General features: G+C 32.6%; 2 protein-coding genes across 2 annotated transcripts; both read left to right on the forward strand.

Annotated features, from left to right (window-relative positions):
- The first annotated feature begins 5423 nt into the window (after nucleotides 1-5423).
- On the forward strand, nucleotides 5424-6376 carry DEFB113 (defensin beta 113). Its single transcript, XM_078001078.1, has 2 exons — nucleotides 5424-5481; nucleotides 6186-6376. Exons 1-2 carry the CDS (start codon nucleotides 5424-5426, stop codon nucleotides 6374-6376), a joined length of 249 nt encoding a protein of 82 aa, XP_077857204.1.
- Nucleotides 6377-11324: 4948 nt separating this feature from the next.
- On the forward strand, nucleotides 11325-15331 carry DEFB114 (defensin beta 114). The gene is given in 2 exon segments (NM_001193390.1): nucleotides 11325-11379; nucleotides 15177-15331. Coding segments are annotated over 2 exon segments (210 nt in total).
- The last annotated feature ends 3943 nt before the right edge of the window (nucleotides 15332-19274 follow it).

Consider the following 19274-nt stretch of genomic DNA (forward strand, 5'->3'; position numbering starts at 1 on the left):
AATGCCCTGTGGGATTCATTCCCTGACCTCACACCTACCACTTGCCCCTTTGCTCACTAAACATTATCTCACTGGCCTGATTTTTCTTCTTCACACACATTATGCTTTCAGAAACATTTAGCTTGGTCTCTCTGATGGAAACACTCTTTGCTGGACACCTTCTTCCTAGGATGGTAGAAATTATCTTTGATCACTTATGATAATGCCTTTCTTGATAATCATTCCTCTCGTTTCTAACACACTGTTGAATTTTGTGCAGAGTAATTAATATCTGAAATAACTAATTTACTTGATTATTGTGTGACTCATGTCACTTGTGGTAAACCCTACAAGGGCTATGACGGTGTCTTTCTCACTTACTGCTGTATTCTAGAGTGTCAAGTTGTGCCTACATAGAGTAAGAACTCAGTATTTTTTTAAAAATTATTAATGACTGCTTTTTTATCAGGTTCATGCATAATCTTATTTAATATGCAATACATTTCAGTAAGTTTGATGTTACAATCACCATTTTATAGATGAGAAATGGGACTTTAAAAAGATCACTTGGGTGGTAAAAACATGCCTGAAATTCAAACCTGAACCTTTCTAATGTCAAAGAAAAGGCTTATTCTATAGTCTAAACAGTTCATCTAATCAAAAGGTACCAGATGAAGGTGACTTATCAAGGGTGTAGATGCTCATAAGTAGGGAATTGTATTAAAGGATCCCTGGAAATACTTTATAAATCTTGTTCCTTCATTTATGAGAGTCTGTGGACCACTTTCAAAGTGATGCAAGCATGCAATTGAAGACTCTGTTCTGTAGTTTTAGCTCTTAAAAGTAAATTCTTATAGGAGCTCATATTAGCTGCTATTTTCTCAGCTTTCATATGGCTTGTGGTCATTTTTAACAATGTAAGGTCCTCATATTATGGAGAAGTGAAGAAAAATTATGCTTCACATGTGGCATCAGCAAGGGACATATTTCTGTAAGGATTGTGGAAAATATAGACAAATATTTTCAGATATTTTTAACTATTTTAGTTGTCTTATTCCTACTCTTTGTTTTTGCTTTTTTCCAACTGTAAATATAGTATACACTATTGTATACACACACATGCGTAATTTCTTTCATAAGTAGTTTTCTGACTCACAAAGCATAAGAAAATATCAAAGGAAGAAAGTTTCTGATAGAACTCTGGCTTAAGGCTCCTGGAGCTATTAGTACAGTCAAATGTAAAGGGTAAGAATTTAAAGGGAAGAAGCATTAGTTTAGGTACCAACTACTTACTTTACAAAATTTACTCTTCATCTCTTCTAGATGACTAATTTTATTCCCAGTACCCCCAAGAAAGCTGATGTTTAGAAAGGGTATGTACCTTGCCCAATGCACACAGCCAGAGAGGAGTAAAAAGGACACTTTTACTTTTTTTACGTACTTAGGTGGTCTGTCCACAATCACATGCATATTCACGTTCTCTGGAGCTTGGTGGGATGAAGAAAATGCCACAATCTGCATTCCAGGCATCACATAATTAGAAGAAGGGGAGTGAAGAGACTTAAGTGGAAGAAATGATGTAGATGAATTCATGCCCAACCAAAATAGAGTGTGACTAAATCTGTGCTGTTAGACTTGGGTAAATATCAGAATGATGGAGGTGGGGGCATATATTTTAAAATGTAGTTTTCTAGACCACCCCTCCCAAATAATATAATGATACCATTCAGGGGTGTTGCTCAGGGTGTGTATTTTTTTAATCATTCCAAGTGATTTCAAAAATTGTCAAGTTCAGAGAACCACTGATTTAATTAATCTCTCTGCTATTTCCGGCATGAATTCATCTTTTATTTTCAGTTTCCATCAGTCATCTACCATTTACCAAAATTTAAATAGCTGTAAGCTTTGCTATAAACAGGTCTATAAGGACATTAGGGAAGCTCATTATTGCCTTTCAGAAATTTATTCATGCACATATTCACTGATTATAGTGTGTTCGATAAGAACATGGATTCAAGAATCAGACTGCTTTGGAGTCTAATGTCAGCAATGGTCATTACTAGTACAGTAACTTTGAACAAGTAATTAAATGAATGCCTCTAAGTTTCTTTCTTTCTTTTTTGAGACGGAGTCTCCCTCTGTTGCCCAGGATGGAGTACAGTGGCATGATCTGGGCACACCACAACCTCTCTCGGCCTCCAAAAATGTTGGGATTACAGTCTTGAGCCAACGCGCCTGGCCGCCTCTAAGTTTCAATCACACCACTGTAAAATGATGACAGTAAAACTAGTACCTGAATCATAAGGTTGCTATTATGTCTAAGATAATAGTTGTAGAATGTTAAAGCAGTAACCAATATTTAGTCAATGCTAATTAAATATTCATTATTCCCTATTGGGAATCTAGCAAGAACCAAGCCTTATGTTAAATAAAAAATACAAAAAGAGAAAAGATGGTTATAAAGATATTAGCATATGTAAATTATATAAACTAGTACCTGCAGGCAACAAGCATTTAATAGTTGTTAGCAGCAGAATCAGGCATGACAGAAGCTTAGTCTTTCAGACTCAGGGATTCTGAATATATGAACCCTCCGCACTGGAGCTGACATAAGAGCTTTTGGAGTGGAAGGAAGTAAAAGTTGTGGCAGACGATCCAGCCTCTGGCATCTGCCTATGCCATCTTGTGTTTTCTTAGTAATTCTTATTAGCTTCATCTGTATAATAAATGTCGTATGATTCTTTCAGATTTGAAAACTTCTCAAATTGCCAATCAATATCACTGTTATATAGAGTTAGTCACGTAACAGATTATTTTACTTTAGTTTTAAAGTTTTGTGGCCATCAGTTCATTGAAATATACTGTGTTTTGTGTTTGGGGGTGGGGAGGAGTTGGAATAACGCAGTGACTGGTAGTGAAGAGCAAAGAATGGGAACGGCATTATGGTTTTACTCTGCAAAGAGACCACATGTTGTTTTAGGCTGTTATTCCTAAAATGTGAAAGCTGAGACCCAGTGACTGACTGACAAACCAATACTTTATGCAGAAGACTTAAAGAAAGTATCAAAATTTTGATTGGCAGCTCTTGTAAGAGAATAGCATTGCATTTGGTACATTCTTCTGATCAATCTCTCTTCTCAGCATCGTACCCTTTGCTTGTATTCCCAACATCCACCTCTTGGCCTGGAAAAGTTCCCCTCATAGGCATTTTTCAGCCGAACATCCGTAAAGCCTAACCACCCTCTCTTTTACAAAGAACTTACCTCTCCAAAAATCCTTATCTGTAGTTCTAAACTATACAATTACTGCCTATGATTAACATCGTAAGGAGAAATATAAAACTTTAAAAAAATCTCAAACTCCTAAATTCTGATTCAATGAAGTAGAAATATGAGGGCTCATCCACCTTACTATTTAGTTCACACACTTCAGGTCAATTCTCTATTCTTAAAAATTTTCTCTGTACCTCCTCTTTTTTCCCTTAATCACAACACCGATCTCATTCTCACCCAACTTTCTTTATTTTTGCCTCTGTCTTTCTCCACTGAAAAAATTACAACCCCTTAATCACAACCTCGATCTCATTCTCACCCAATTTTCTCTGTTTTTGTCTCTTTCTCCCTAAAAAACAAAAAGAAACAAATAAAAATGATTTTGTAAATAGAAATCTAGAATCTGGATTTCTTCCCAATTATACCATAAGATGCCCATTATAATCAATAAACAACTCAATTAACTTGCTTTCTATGCATCTTGTTTGGTTCTACTTACGTATCTTCCTGGGAGAAGTGAGACCCTTACCTTTGTTCAGTGTGATTCAGACATAATTTGACGCACCTTCACATTTAAACAGATAGGGGAAAACATGCAATTTGTGAGTTTAGCTGATGGGCCAGCTCAATGGAAGTGGCTTATTTTATACAGATAAATTGGATATGGTAGCACTCAAGCAAAAATGGGCCCTATTGTCCAAGGTCATTTTCTTATGCACGCTGTCACTATGATACTGCCTGCTTTTTAAAATTCGCCATTGCTATCTTTCTCTGCTTATATTCAATTAGTCTTATTAAATCGCCAACAGTTCAAAGTGTTCTTTTTAGCATTTTATAGGGAGAAAATATTGAGAAAATAGATTTTTCGTGGTCTGGCTATAAATACATAGGTACCTTTTGAGTGAGGAATGAAGTACACAAAAGACAAGAGGACCGGACTGCTGCTTTTTAAACTCAGATTACAGAATATATTTCTAGTTTGTTTCCCTCAATGACAGAGGGAGTTAGAATATAAATTAAGTATAAATATAAATATAAATATAAATTATGATCTCATCTAATGATAATATAATATCATTAAGTTGTAAGGATACATCTTTTTTAATTTAAAAACCCAGCTCTAGATTTATGAAAGTGGACCAAATTGTTTAAATTCATCTATCAGTTACTTATTAATTTTTTTTTACATGTTTTCTACTTATCCTTGCTATGAAAACTCGGAATATGATTGGTCCTACCAATCTGGCCATGAAGAAGAGAATCCTAAGGCTTAGATAGATGAATATTTATTCCAAATATACAGATGGTAAACTGAGAACCAGACCCCAAGATTGGTTTTCCCTATCTAAATCTAGTGTTCTTTAGATTCTTAACACACTGCTGTCTACTATTAATAAGGTAATCTCATGACTGAGTCATCATTACATGGCATGTAAATAATGATACTGATTACTCTTATGGTGCAACTATGATAATTGCTAATATAACAGAATTAAAACAGTGATACAGAAATATTTATTTTCTATTTGTTGAAAAATTGAGTCCCAGAAACAGTGTATGGTTCAGGCCATGTGTACAGAGAATATACATGATGGAAACCCATCACACAGTTGAGAGAATGAGGAGGGTGGAGGCTGAAAGAGCTCTGTCATCATATAACCTGATAATCAATCTCTGTTCCACCAATGACTACATATATAATTTGTGAGCCATTAGATAATCTGCATCACAGTTTTCTCAATTGGAAATTAAGATGTTCCAATGTTATAGAATTTGTCATGAGAATTAATCCATATAAAGTACTAACAGCCCCTGGTACATAATAAATACTCAAAAAAAGCATGTAGTTGAAAATGTAAATGATATTGATTATGTGCTTTTAATTATTTACTGACCAAGAATACTTTAACCCCCTTGTTACAAAAATGAAATGAATTCACGTTTGGCTCACCCAGGTTGTAACAGCACTAAACTCTCTACTACACTTGTTTGCTATTTCACAATACTTACATGAATATGCACTCAATCAGGAAAGGCAGCATTAATCAGAATTGTAATCATGCCAAGAAGGCTATAAAAACAAGAGCCCACCTTTCTTTTACCAAAGACTAGCTCAACTCGGAGACATTTTGAGCTCTGTCCCAACTTCTCTCAAGTGTAACTGCATCAACAATGAAGATGCTTTGTATTTTTCTGACCTTTGTCTTCACTGTGTCTTGTGGTCCATCAGGTAATATTTGTTATTATAGAAAAGATACAAAGGGCAAAATGTTCTTATAAATACTTTACTCTGAAAATAATAGAAACAAATACATTATTCTTAGGAGATTTCATATGACCTCCTTATAAGGCAATTTATTTTTTCATGGAGGAAGAAATGAATAGAACTGGTAGTTGAGAAAATAATAATAAAAAAAAATTTCCCTGAGATGTAGAATTAAATTTATTTATTTTGTTGTTTTGTGTGATGACACTATAATTTTTTAGATACTTCCTACTGCCTTCTGTTTCAAAATCAATTTTACCAAGTGATATTGTAGCTACTGTCAAAATTAAGCTTTTTACAGCCAACCCAATGATTGGTAGGGGTAGAGAGAAAAGGGGTTAGAGGTGGATGATTATTTAGAAAACAAAACATGTAGACTATTTCTTCCATGTCTTTTTCTCTTTACTCTTGAGGAAGCATACAAAAATTAGATATTTAAAAATGTTCTAGTTACAAAATGATAATTTAAAAAGTTGGTGACAAAAGCAATATTGTTGCATAAATAAGTATATTATACTAGCTGATAGAGGGAAAAATTTAATAGAGTTGCTTGGGCATGATTTCAGGAACAAAATGGTTTAACTCTACATTTTAAAGAGCTTACTTTATTCATTTCTGTATCTAAGGATATTAAATCTGGACTTATGTTCATAGCTACTTTTTCTTAGTTCCACAGAAAAAAACAAGAGAAGTTGCAGAGAGAAAAAGAGAATGTCAACTTGTTCGTGGTGCCTGCAAGTCGGAATGTAACACCTGGGAATATGTACATTATTACTGTGATGTTAAGCCCTGCTGTGTGGTACGGGACTACCAAAAGCCAATCATTAACAAAATCACTACTAAACTCTACCGAAAATAAATTACAATTATAAAACACTGTATAACACTACATCATAATAATATTATTAATACAAATTAATTTTTGCTATCTATCAATCTTTATTTAAGTGATTGATCTCTGGCATTCTAGATTACACAATTATATCATGTCTGGAGAGTTCAGTGTTGACTTAGTACAAGAGAAATAAAGAAAAAAAGAGTGGTAGCATCTTCTTCACTAAATTGGCAGAAGTTTATCTCCACCCACGTGACAGAGGACTTTTGACCCTTTTTCTCTTCATCTCTGACCTATTTATTTGCCTGGTACAGAAACATTTATTTCCATATGATGTTTGAGATACTAAACATAAATTATGGTTTATGTACCTTCTCATAGTTTCCATATAAATGTGTTTGTTTCTTGGACACAGAGTTATATAGATGCTAATCACATAATAACAGAAAATTGATAAAAATAATTTTAATAAAGAGCTAACCAAACTGAAAAGGGAGTAAAATGAAATATGTTAACACCTTACCCATGTAAAAATACATCAAAAAGGAAAAACAGCAGGAGGAAAAACACTAAACCCTAAGAGTAGTTATGTTGGAGAGATGGGTTCATGACTGATTTATTTACTCTTTCTAATATTATATTGTTTTACATATATACTTATAATTTCATGATCAGGATAAAAGCAAATTAAAAACATCTTAAGAGTTTTTAAAATTTTAAAATAATTTGAAAATTTAGAACATTACAGAAATGTTCAAAGATAACAGAAAAGTCACTTCTAATTCTAACATCCAGAGCTGACTATTATAATCAATCTTAAACATAGGCTGCCAATCCAAGGGTCTTCTCTCTTGGTCCTCAAGAATTTTATTTAACTTCTTTCATCTTATACTTCAGTACTTAATGCTTCTGTTTTTGTCCTTGTCTTCAATGAATTCAATGGGTTTCCAAGTTTCCACATTCCATATTAATTTCTTTTATAATATTAAAATGACTTTAACATAAACTTTCTTATGAATTATAAAGCATCAGTAAAACTTGACATTCAGAAATTAAAGTATCCACCAAATGTATTTCTTTTTTTTTTTTTTTTTTTTTTTTTTTTTGAGACGGAGTCTCGCTCTGTCGCCCAGGCTGGAGTGCAGTGGCGCAATCTCGGCTCACTGCAAGCTCCGCCTCCCGGGTTCACGCCATTCTCCTGCCTCAGCCTCCCGAGTAGCTGGGACTACAGGCGCCCGCCCCTGCGCCCGGCTAATTTTTTCTATTTTTAGTAGAGACGGGGTTTCACCATGGTCTCGATCTCCTGACCTTGTGATCCGCCCACCTCGGCCTCCCAAAGTGCTGGGATTACAGGCGTGAGCCACCACGCCCGGCCACCAAATGTATTTCTTACTTAAACCTGTAACAACAGTTTGGATGGTATAAAAATTTAGGACAGAGGTCTGACTTAGAAGAAATCAAAGAGTTTCAGTGAATTTTAGGTTTAAGAGAAACTGATAGCTTGCAGTTTTCTTATTTGAAACATTGGCCTAACAATGTGATTACTCATTAGAAAATATAGTCAGAGGAGCAATCTTGGAAAGGAACATTTATGACATATTAAGTTTATACTTTTCTGCTATATTCATAGGTAAAGCTCAAGAAACAAAAATGTGCTTCCAATATAGATTTGTCGAGCCATTAACTAAAGCAATGAGATAAAATCACCCAATGAAAGACGACAGACTGAGGTGGTAAAGTCTGAAATCCCAAGGAATAGGATTTAAATAATTCTATGTGAAGAACTGGAACCCACAAAGGACGATAAGAAGGAGTTAGCCAATATGAAATCACTCCTAGGCTGTGTCTTCTCAGGTGAGTTTTCAGACATAAAGAAAATAAGTAGCCCCATACCCCATTATATCCTATGTTATTTTTTGTCACACACAATTGATGAGCATAATAAAATGTTGTGTTTTTCTTCTACTTTAAGCCAACAAGTTTTAGAGTGGTTTATTGCACAGGAATATAAACCAGAACACAGCTTAACTTTCAAACTACAGAAATTTTTGTTAAGTAGCAATAAGCAATAAATTATGGGTAGGACTTCTGGAAAAATGGAGCAAAAAATTTAGAAAATCTGCTTCTCCATAAAAGTAAGAAAAAGATTGTCACAAAATTGCCTAAATCCACTTTATAAAGAGCTCTGCAAATTAACTAGACTTGCAAAAAATCCAAGGAGCCTTTCTTTATTCAAGAAAAATTACAGAATCTCCACAATTCTTCCCTCGTGAGGTTTTTAGTTTTGTTTAAATAAAATCACAATCTAATTGAATAATTAAAATCTTGTGGAGAGAGCTAAGGATTCTGGTATAGAAACTTCTGCCTCTGGAAAAATAGCAAGGTTTCTTCTTCAAGATATAGGGAGTCCTAAGGCATTCTACTTGTTTAGTAAGGAAGCCCATTCAGCCCACATTCACAGACTTTACCATGAGAATTCCATTGCAGAGAGGAAAAGACATGCATGACAACCAAGGAAATCCTACAATGTATTCAGTTATTCATCCAACATATAAGTAAAATCAGCAGCATGAATGTCTAAGATCACAATGGCAAACAGAATGCTAGACTCTGAGAAAACAGATCAAGGAAAAGAATATAATGTAAAACAAAACAAACTAAACCTCTCTAAAATGTATTTACAGAGGTATTCAAGAAACCTTTACATCTATAATACAGGACTATTATTCTATGACATAAGAATGATCAGAGAACAGAAAAGGGCACTTATATTCCTTTTTTAGCAAATGAAAAAAAAGTTTGCCTAAAAATTGCAAAAGCTAAATATAAAAGTAAAAGATTTATTTAAAATCAAAAAATAACAAATAGACATAAAAGAGAGAAAATTATAGAGGAATAGCTAAATGTTTGACTTAAAAACAATCCCCAAAAGAGAGAAAATAAACAAACAAATAAGGAGGGAAGAACTTATCAGTAAAAAAAAAAAATAGAGAAAGAGAAGAAAATTTCCCAGATCCGGGGAAAGATATAAGCTCATCAATACCAGAAAGATAACTTATTCATAGGAAATTTACACCAAGAAATGTGTGAATCATAAAGTTTGGGAGATTGAATCAGAAAACCAATGTCCTAATGACGTCAAAAGAGAAAAAAATAAAAACATTTAAAAGGAGCAGAGAAAGAAATAAAAACATTTAAAAGGAGCTATCCCAGCATTAGAGTTTTCATCAGGAAGACTGGATGCCGGATGTTAGTGGAGTAACAGCTTCCAAGTTCTGAAGGAACATGATTTTGAACCTAGATTTAACATCCAAATAACTAAATGTGAGGGCAGAATAAAACTATTTTTTAGAAAGGAAATGAAATTCTAATTAAAAAAAAAATCTTTTCTGAAAACAATTCTGGAGGGAGAAAAACAAGAACAAGAACAACAACAACAAAAAGACACGAGATCCAGATCACAGTAAATTAAACTCAGGAGGGCAGGTTTAGAAAATCTTAGAATGAAGCAATCTCAGGAATCACCTATGCTACTGAGATAAACTTGGAGATAGGGAATGCCTATTATTTATATTTTGTCCAGATGCAGGAAGAAAACTGTAGGAAGAAATTCTTTTCAACAATGACTTAAATAAATATGAAACAATTAACATAAAAACACAAAAACACTTAAGAAAAAAGAAAGCAGAAAGAAGATAAGAAAAACATAAAAGAAATTATTGATAGTAATAATGTTAATAATGATGTCAATTTGACTTTGAAACCAAGAGCATTTATCTTTGATTAATCTATGTGTTGTGATAATTGGCACATAGAAAAAGGCAAAATATTTGGTAATGCTTATTGTATTACAGTCTAAAAATAAAACATGTGTTTTAATTCTAATTATATACAGAGTACACATATTATCTTACACAACATAAAAGGAAATGTGCAACAAATGAATGGGATGTGAAAAATGGAGAGAATTGCTGGAGTAACTGGCAAGAGGGCAAATATTTTCGTTTTAAATGAGTAAGGCTTAATATTGCAACTATGGTTGATAGGAAAAATGTAAGTGTTTTGTTGAAGATAACCTATAACATTTAAAAAAAAATTAACATAACTTCAAAATATTTGATAAAGATAGCCTAGAAAAGAGTGCAAGCAATCTAAATTTGTAGTTTTCTTAGCAGAAACCAAGAGATGTACTCTGGTTGGTAAGCCAAGATAAGATATAAACTACATCCTTGTTCTTATGTTAGTAATCACTAGAAGGCCTAGTGGGCAGGAAGTTATTGCTATTCATTACGAAGTCTCTTCTCATTATTCATTATGTGCATGTAATAAAATATTTAAATGTTAAAAAAAGTGGAGAATTACTGAGCTTTACTAAGAAAACAAGAGTTTCGTGAATATGTAAGTTATGTCTGAAAAAAATGTAACAGAAATTAGTGACAAATGTGAGGCTTAATATTTGGGTCTTGTAAATGAAGAATTTGGGCAAAATTAATGGGATAACATGATATAATTAAAAATTTTTGATATGCAGGCATATTGATAAATTGACACACCAGATTAGTGACTACAGTAAATTTTGAAAAGTAATCAGCAGATTAATGGACAATGTTCTGTTGTTTTATTTCTGAAGTAGTAAAAAAATATTTACCTTAAGTTTATTCCATGGATGCCCCTTTGTGTTGATCATTAATTAATTAGCAATGATATGAAGATGCCGTGTTTACAGCTATCATTCACAGAGGGATGCCTCCCAAAAGCTCCATTATTTTCAAGTGTTTTCAATTTGGGTAATTCTGCCCACAGCCATAGTCATTGGAGCAGAGACAGGCACACAAAATTAAAATAATTTCTGGATAATGAGAGTTTCTCTTCCACTAGAAAACTATAAATAGTAAATGTCTTTTGGGTTTTTGGAAAGTTCTCTAGTCTCTGCATTCTGTTACCAAATCTTTCAACAGCTTCTTTCTACAGAATGAGGATCTTTTACTATCTCTATTTTCTGTGTTATGTGACCTTCATTCTACCAGGTAAGATAGATGTCTCTGTTATATTTGTGTAAAACTTCTCATTAGAAATAGAAATAATAAATTATTAATTGTAGAATGCAGATTTTTAATGCAATCTTATCAATTAAAGAAGTGTCTTGATTATATCAAATCTTGGTTTTCTCATTGATAATGTCATTACACTGGTGTACTTTACCTACCTCATTTTCCAAATTGATATGCAGATAAAATGAGATAATGAAGATAAGATCTTTCAACTTTTTTGGGCTGCGTTTTCTTCTAGGTATTTAAATTCTTAAGAAAACTATAATATATTAAATTTATTTATAAGTCCCAGAAGTGAAGGCTTAAAATCAATTAGACCCTAGAGAAACTGAATGAACTGAGAACAGCAGTGTATATTTCTTGGAATATCAATAACAGAATCTATAAGATGATCAAATGGATACTAGAAAATATTTTGAACTGAATGGTAATAAAAATGAGATAAATTAAAGTTCATAGTAGGGTTTACAAGGAAATTAATATAATTATATCCATATATATAAAAAGAATTAAAACTAAAATGTAAAATTTTAACTGATGAAGTTAAAAAAAGAAAATCAAATTAAAATGACAGTTATAAGCTTGTAATGAGACATAATTAAATATAATAAGTGGAAGACAGAAACTAGAGAAAATAAAAAAGGCTACATTTTAGTTTTTGAAAAGACTAACAAAATTCATAAAGCTTTGATAAAACTGTAACGAAAAAGTGAAGGCAGAACTAAACTTTATCAGATATATTAGTATATATGCTACAGATATCAAAATGATCATGTGAGGATATTAAGCACCAGAAATTTTTGCATGTGTTAATGAGTAAGGTTCACCTTTAATTTTCGTTCTTGTAATGTCCTGATCAGTTTTAATACCAGGTATTTTTGATCTCATAAAATAAGTTAGAAACATCATTTTATTTTCTATTATCTGGAAAAGTTTGTGTATAATTGGTGTTATTTCTTCTTTAAATGTTTAAAATTCAACAGTGAACCTATCTGGCCTGGGTATTTTCTCTGTAGAAGCTTAATTATTATAGATTCTATTCCCTTATTGAATTTAGAAACATTTAGATTTTCTATTTCTTTTTGTTGCTGTTCAGATTCATTATGATGTAATTTTTTCAAAAATTCCCTAATACATATACATTTTTGAATACATCAATGTAGAATAGAGAACCCAGAAACAGACAAAGATGGCACTACAGAACAATGTAATAAATAAGCTCTTCAATAAATAGGACTGGTTTCATTGCATAGTCATACAAAGAAAAAATGAAATTTGACTATTGCCTCTTACCACATGCAAAATCTCATTCCAAATAACCTGAGATGCAAGCATGGAAAAAGGCAAAACAATAAACCATACAAGTTAACGTAAAAGAATTTATTAACAATTTTGACATACAAGTAGTAGTATTTCTTAATCAGTAGAAAAAATAATATTGACTACATTAAAATTCGGAAACTTTTGTAAATCAAAAAACATCAAGTAAAAAAAAGCAAGCTCTATATAGAGAAAAATATGTGCAATACATTTAGCATACAAAAGGAACACAACTAGAATATATAAATAACATACATAAAACAATATAAAAAAGACAGCCCAATAGAAAACCAAAGATGGATCACTTTCTAAACAACAGATATTTATTAGGTCAGTAAACATAAGAAAATATGTTGCCCTTTTTTGGTAATCAGAAAAATGGGCATTTTATTATGAAATATAAAATGGGTTAAAATATATGAGGTGTCATTACATTCACATCATAATTAATAAATTAAAAATATCAATCATTTCTTGGGTTTTAGATGTCTGAAAGTATTATGCAATGCTGCTGGAAGTTTAAGTTAGCACCAATGATTTGAAAATAGGGTTGGCGTTATCTATTAATGTTGAAGCTATGCAGACACATTGCCATTGCATTTCACCCTTAGGGATATGCCCAACAAAAATGCCTGAGCATATGCCCCAAGAGTCAAGTACAAAAGTATTCAAAAACTGGAAACAACCTGAATATTCATCAGCAGATAAGGCTAAATTTTAGTATATGCATATAACAGTCCACTATATGATAATGAAAATGGAAGAATTACAGTTATGCAAAATAAGAACAAATCTCCAAAAACAAAATTGTGAGTGAATGAGATGTAAAAATATATGTGCTGTGCTGTTGCGTTCACATAAAGCTTTAACATGAGCAGACTTAAACAAAATATAAATCAAGACAATTTTTTTTTTTTGAAATGAAAGAGTGAAAGGAATAGTAATTGTAAGGGGGCACAAGTGTGCCAGAAACATTCTGTTTCTTGACTTGGGTAATGTTTACATAGGTCCCTAGTGTTTAATAACACTCCTAGCTGAGCATTTATGTTTAGGTACTCTTCTGCAAGTTTGTTTTATTTTATTTTTAAAGTTTATACATAAAGAAATAAAATATAATAAAGCACATGCTTTTTCTATTATACATTTTTGTAATCTAAGCTGTTTCTGTTTCAAAAATCCGTAGCTATATTCATAAAATGCCATTGATAGCTGAAAGAGATCTAGTTTGTGAGAATTTAGCATATAACAACATTAAGCATATAGTGAAAATCATTTAAAGAGATGGAGAAAATATTTTAATAAATAGTGTGGAACAATTATTTAATCGTTTAAAAGAAAGGAAGTTAGCTACATATCTGACAAGTACAGTTGATATGAAGAGAAAAATACTATAATAAATAATATACTACGATGAAAAATTCTATGCAAGAATTTCTTATTTTGAAAGTAAAATAACACATTAAAATAGATGATTTTTGTACATTACTGCATATAAAAATGCAAAATTGTTTACATTTTTAAATTGAATATTTATGTGTCTTGTAATGAAAGTGTTATTGTTTAAAATCCCTAACTAACAATACAGAAAATAACAACTAAGGAAGACCAACTGGTGACAAATATGACAGATAAAAGTTACTATCCACAATATATTTTTTAAATTTTTGTGAATGTATTTTTAAAAATTCCAATTATATGATCAACAAAGTATGTAAAAAATTTTATAAAAAGAAGGAAAAGTATTCAACATAAATAAGGACATAAAAATCAAAATTGCAATGGGGCGAAAATTGCATATATTTTTGTGGCAGTACTAAAACCCTAAAATTAAACTTTTTTACAACTATCATAAGGATATGTCATGTAAGTATTAAAATATGTAACCCACATTGTTTATCATAATCCTAAAATATTAAAAACTTTAGATATGGGCCAGGCGCGGTGGCTCACGCCGGTAATCCCAGCACTTTGGGAGGCCAAGGCAAGTGGATCACGAGGTCAGGAGATCGAGACCATCCTGGCTAACACAGTGAAACCCAGTTTCTACCAAAAATACAAAAAATTATCCGGGCGTGCTGGCGGGGGCCTGTAGTCCCAGCTACTCGGTGAGGCAGGAGAATGGCGTGAACCTGGGAGGTGGAGCTTGCAGTGAGCCGAGATATTATATGATTGTACAAAAACAGCTGAAAGATTATATACATTGTCATGTAGCTCTAAAAGTATCTTGAATCTTTTTGAGAAGAATAATATATGTCACGAAGTTTTAAATCATATATTAATTTTAAAACAAGTTTTAATTTTGCATATACATGGGGGTATAAGATAGTTTTTGTGTATTTTTTTTTGGTATCTTCTAAACTTGGTACAATGTACATATCATACTCTATGAAATCAGAAGTAATATATGCTTAAATAAAAGATTAGTAATTTCTGTTACTCTTCTTTTACCGTAGCAACATGTACCTTGGTGGATGCTGATCATTGCACCAAACGTTACGGTCGTTGTAAAAGAGACTGTCTTGAGAGTGAAAAGCAAATAGACATATGTTCCTCAGCAAGAAAAATTTGCTGCATTGAGAGGTTGTATGAAGAAGATGGTATGTTTTGAAAAGGAAGACATACCTCTGAACAAAGAAGTTACATGGGCATCAGGGCAGAGAGGTATGGGAATATAATTAGGACTTCTGAAATAAATAATTAAATATATAAGCCAATAGTGCTATCTTCCTTTGTGGGTGTTAATTTCATATACAATGGAATGAGATAGACATTCTCTTATTTTTCTGAATTAACAGTTTTAACATAAGCATATCTGGAACTATGTTTGCTCTAATTTAGGTTCAGTTTTAATCTGTCTTGGGCCACAAAAACATATACCATTGAATGCTTCCCAATTTAGCCAAGATCTCATTAGAAACTTGATTCATGAAAATCAATGGACTTATCAGTTGTCTAAATATCACCATCAGGTTATTGGAGTCAAGACACAAAAAGCCTAAGCAAGAGCTAAAAGTATAAGTTCAGGAAAATACGGATAAACTCACTAGCCCTTCCTCTATCACCTCACAAGAATCTCATTCAGAAAGGGATAATAGATCCGGTTTTGATTCATTAAGAATTGAGTTTAAATACAATCTAAACATTGATCCATTAAGCACTGATTCATTAAGAAGTGGGTTTAAATACAATGTGAACTTTGGATAAAGAATTTAGACTCACAAAACATTGCCTGAGCTTATTAGCATTTTCTTACTTAGCTCTGGATGGAATAGGAAAATGCATTAAGGTCTGTAATTTAAACCTTAATAAAAGTATTAGACAGTACCAGTAGTTTATCTAATATTAAAACACGATGAAACATATGAAGATTAGAATTAGTTTTCTATCTAAAAACAAAGGTTAAATTCACCATGTGCCAAATTTTACCAGGTAATCAAACATTTGTTTTTAAAAACTAACTAGTGGTTCAGGATTATTGTTTTGCTTTTGTTGTTTTTGTTACTATTTTTAATCAGAAATTTTGTGAACCTAGTGGGAATGTCTACCATATTAACTAAAATTAATGATCAAAACAGGAATCCTATACTAGTGATAGTGAAACACCATTGGTAGGGTCTATATCCTGTTGCTCACTGCACAGAAAGCCAATCACTGAGACAATAAATACAGCCAAGGAAGAAGGCTTTAATCAGGGACTGCAGCGGAGGACTTGGGAGCTTAGTCTCAAATCCATCTCCCTGATGGACTAAAACTAGGGGTTTATATAGCAAGGAAGAAATGTAACAATGTGTAAAAAAACAGTAGCCAAGGAGAGGTACCGAAGAAGTCATGATGAATGAGGGGTCAGGCATCTCATTGTCAGGATATAGTGATCTGGTGAGTTTCAGTTCTTTGATACTTTTTTTGAGAAGGTCCTTTCCTGAGGAAGGAACTCAGATAAAACAAATGTAAGCTTCAAGTTTTAAGATCAGAAAGGTCAATTTTTATGTTTATCCAAAAGAACAGTCTATGAGACTACTGGGTTGGTTTCACTAAGACAAAGATCAAATACCCATTGGGGATGTGAGTGATTTGTACAGTGGCCCCCTTTTATGTGTGATTTCAGTTTCCACAGTTTTAATTACCTGCAGTCAACCACAGTCTGAAAATATTAATTGGAAAATTCTAGAAATAAACCACTCTTAAGTTTTAAATATTTTGCTGTTCTGAGTAGCGTGATAAAATCTTGCACCTTCTTGCTTCATCCTTCCTGAGACATGAATTATCCTTTTGTCCAGTGTATCCATGCTGTCTGTGCTACCCACCTGTTAGTCACTTTGTACCCATCTCAGTTATCAGAACAGCTATCACAGTATAGCAGTGCTTGTTTTGAAATAACATTTATTTTATTCAATAAGGCTGCAAAACTCAAGATGGCAATTCAGATATGTCAAAGAGAAGCTGTAAAGTGCTTTAAGTGAAAATGTAAAAATTCCTGACTTAATAAAGGAAAAAAACATATGCTGAGCTTGCTAAAACCCATGGTAAGAACAAATCTATCCGTGTAATTGTGAGAAAGAAAAATAAATTTATGCTAATCTGACTGTCATACCTCAAACTGCAAAAGTTATGGCCATAGTGCATAATAAGTACTTAGTTAAAACGGAAAAGGCATTACATTTGTGGGTAGAAGACATGAACAGAAAATGTGTTTCAATGGATGGCAGTGTCTTGTGCCACAAAGCACTGACCTTAAAGAAGACTTCAGCAAAGGATCCCCTCAAACTAATTGTGCCAAGCCATTTACTGCAAGAAAGGGACGGTTACACCGATTCCAGAATATACAGTCCAATAGTAGGGGAAGGCTATGTCCCAATGACTGTGTCATTCAGGTGACTTCATCTCATCATGTAGGCATCGTGTCTTCTCTCATCATCACAAAAAGAAAGGTGAGTAGAGTACAATAAGATATTTTGAGAGTAAGAGCCAGAGACTCCATTCACCAACTTTTATTACAGTATATTGTTATAATTTTTCTATTTTATTTTTAGTTTATCATAAGTATAAATATATAGCAAAAAACACTATATATAGGGTTTGGTACTATTTGAGGTTTAAGGCATTCACTAGAGGTCTTGGAATCTATCTTTTGCTGAAAAGGTGACACTGCTGTTTTTCAAAAAACAAGTTTAAGTTAGTAGAATGCACAAGTTAGAGACAAGAAGATAGCCAATGTCTGTGTCAGTGTCTCTCGGGAGCCAGATATAAGGATCAGATTCCAAGATTTGAGAAGACACAAATGTGTAAAGCACTCCAGGGATGAGAATTGAGTTTAATAAATTGAATATAATGATAAGTAAAGAAATAATTAAAAATTTACAATAAAACTTTGAGGAATGGAATTCTAAGAAGATTGTGGCAACAACATAGTTGTCTCATCTCAAACCTAGGTCAGACTTATAGTAGGTGTTAATCAATAAATGTTGGAAAATAGTAAAACATCCTAGACATTCCTACTTACTTCCTATTAAGCAGGCATGATTTCATTCAAGTTGTTATGGTTTTTAATTTAATTTGAAAGCTGATCTGGAAAATTCTGAAAATCCTGGAAGAAGCCATTTCTAATTTTAATTCTAGAGTACCTATTGTTGACTCATGTAATCTTAGACAAATTATTAAACTAGCCTTCAGTTTGCCCATTCATAAATAACAATGAATACAATATGGAAATACAAATAAAGCTGTAGTCTACGTTATTCAGTCCTACAAATGGGAATTTCAATCTTAATTCATATATTTCTAAACTATTTAAAGTGGTTCTTATGTGTAATATGTAATAATACTCATTAAAATATCTTTTCTCCTCTTAATTTCTATTATTCTGACACTCCTAGAAGACTTGCCTCTTCATAATGGCAAGAGTGGGTATGTGAGAAGTAATCACATTCTTGATACATTTTGAAGGCAGAGCCAAAAGAATTGCTGGCGACAAACAATGAGGATGTGACTTACATCCTTGCAGACTATGAATGACGCTAAAATTTTTGTTTGAGTAGTTATAAAACAGAGTTGCCAAGAAATGGGATTGAAAACTGTGAGAGGTACAAGTTTGGCAAGGATATGCCTCTCTATCAAGAGCTCGATTTGGCCACATGAGGTCAAATATTTAATTGGAAAGGTCTAACAGTAAGTTGGATATTTGTATAAAATTCGAGAGAAAGGTCAGGCTAGAGCTTTTTAAAAATGGAATCATCAACTTTTAAATGACATTTGAAATCATCAGATAGAATGAGATAACGAGATTTTCTCGGGAATGAGTGTTGGTAAAGTTTCTAGGATTAAGCCTTGGGGTATTTCAAAATTTGAAGACAACTGAGTTGAAGAATTAGTAAAAGAGACTAATGAGAAATGGCCAGTATATTAGGAGACAACCAGGTAAGTGTGATATAAACCGACTTAAGAGCATGTGTCAACTATTGCCATAAGCCAAGGAATATAAAGACAAATAAATGGTCAATGAATTTAGCATGTGAAAATCTTTGAAGATCATGATTAAAGCAATTTCAAAAGTG

Source organism: Macaca mulatta, chromosome 4, assembly GCF_049350105.2.
Source record: "Macaca mulatta isolate MMU2019108-1 chromosome 4, T2T-MMU8v2.0, whole genome shotgun sequence".
Lineage (NCBI taxonomy): Eukaryota > Metazoa > Chordata > Mammalia > Primates > Cercopithecidae > Macaca > Macaca mulatta.

Coding starts and splice junctions, on each gene's coding strand:
- DEFB113 (XM_078001078.1), top strand. CDS start 5,424: ATGAAGATGCTTTGTATTTTTCTGACCTTTGTCTTCACTGTGTCTTGT. Junction 5,482..6,185: donor TGTGTCTTGTGGTCCATCAG/GTAATATTTGTT, acceptor ACTTTTTCTTAG/TTCCACAGAAAAAAACAAGA.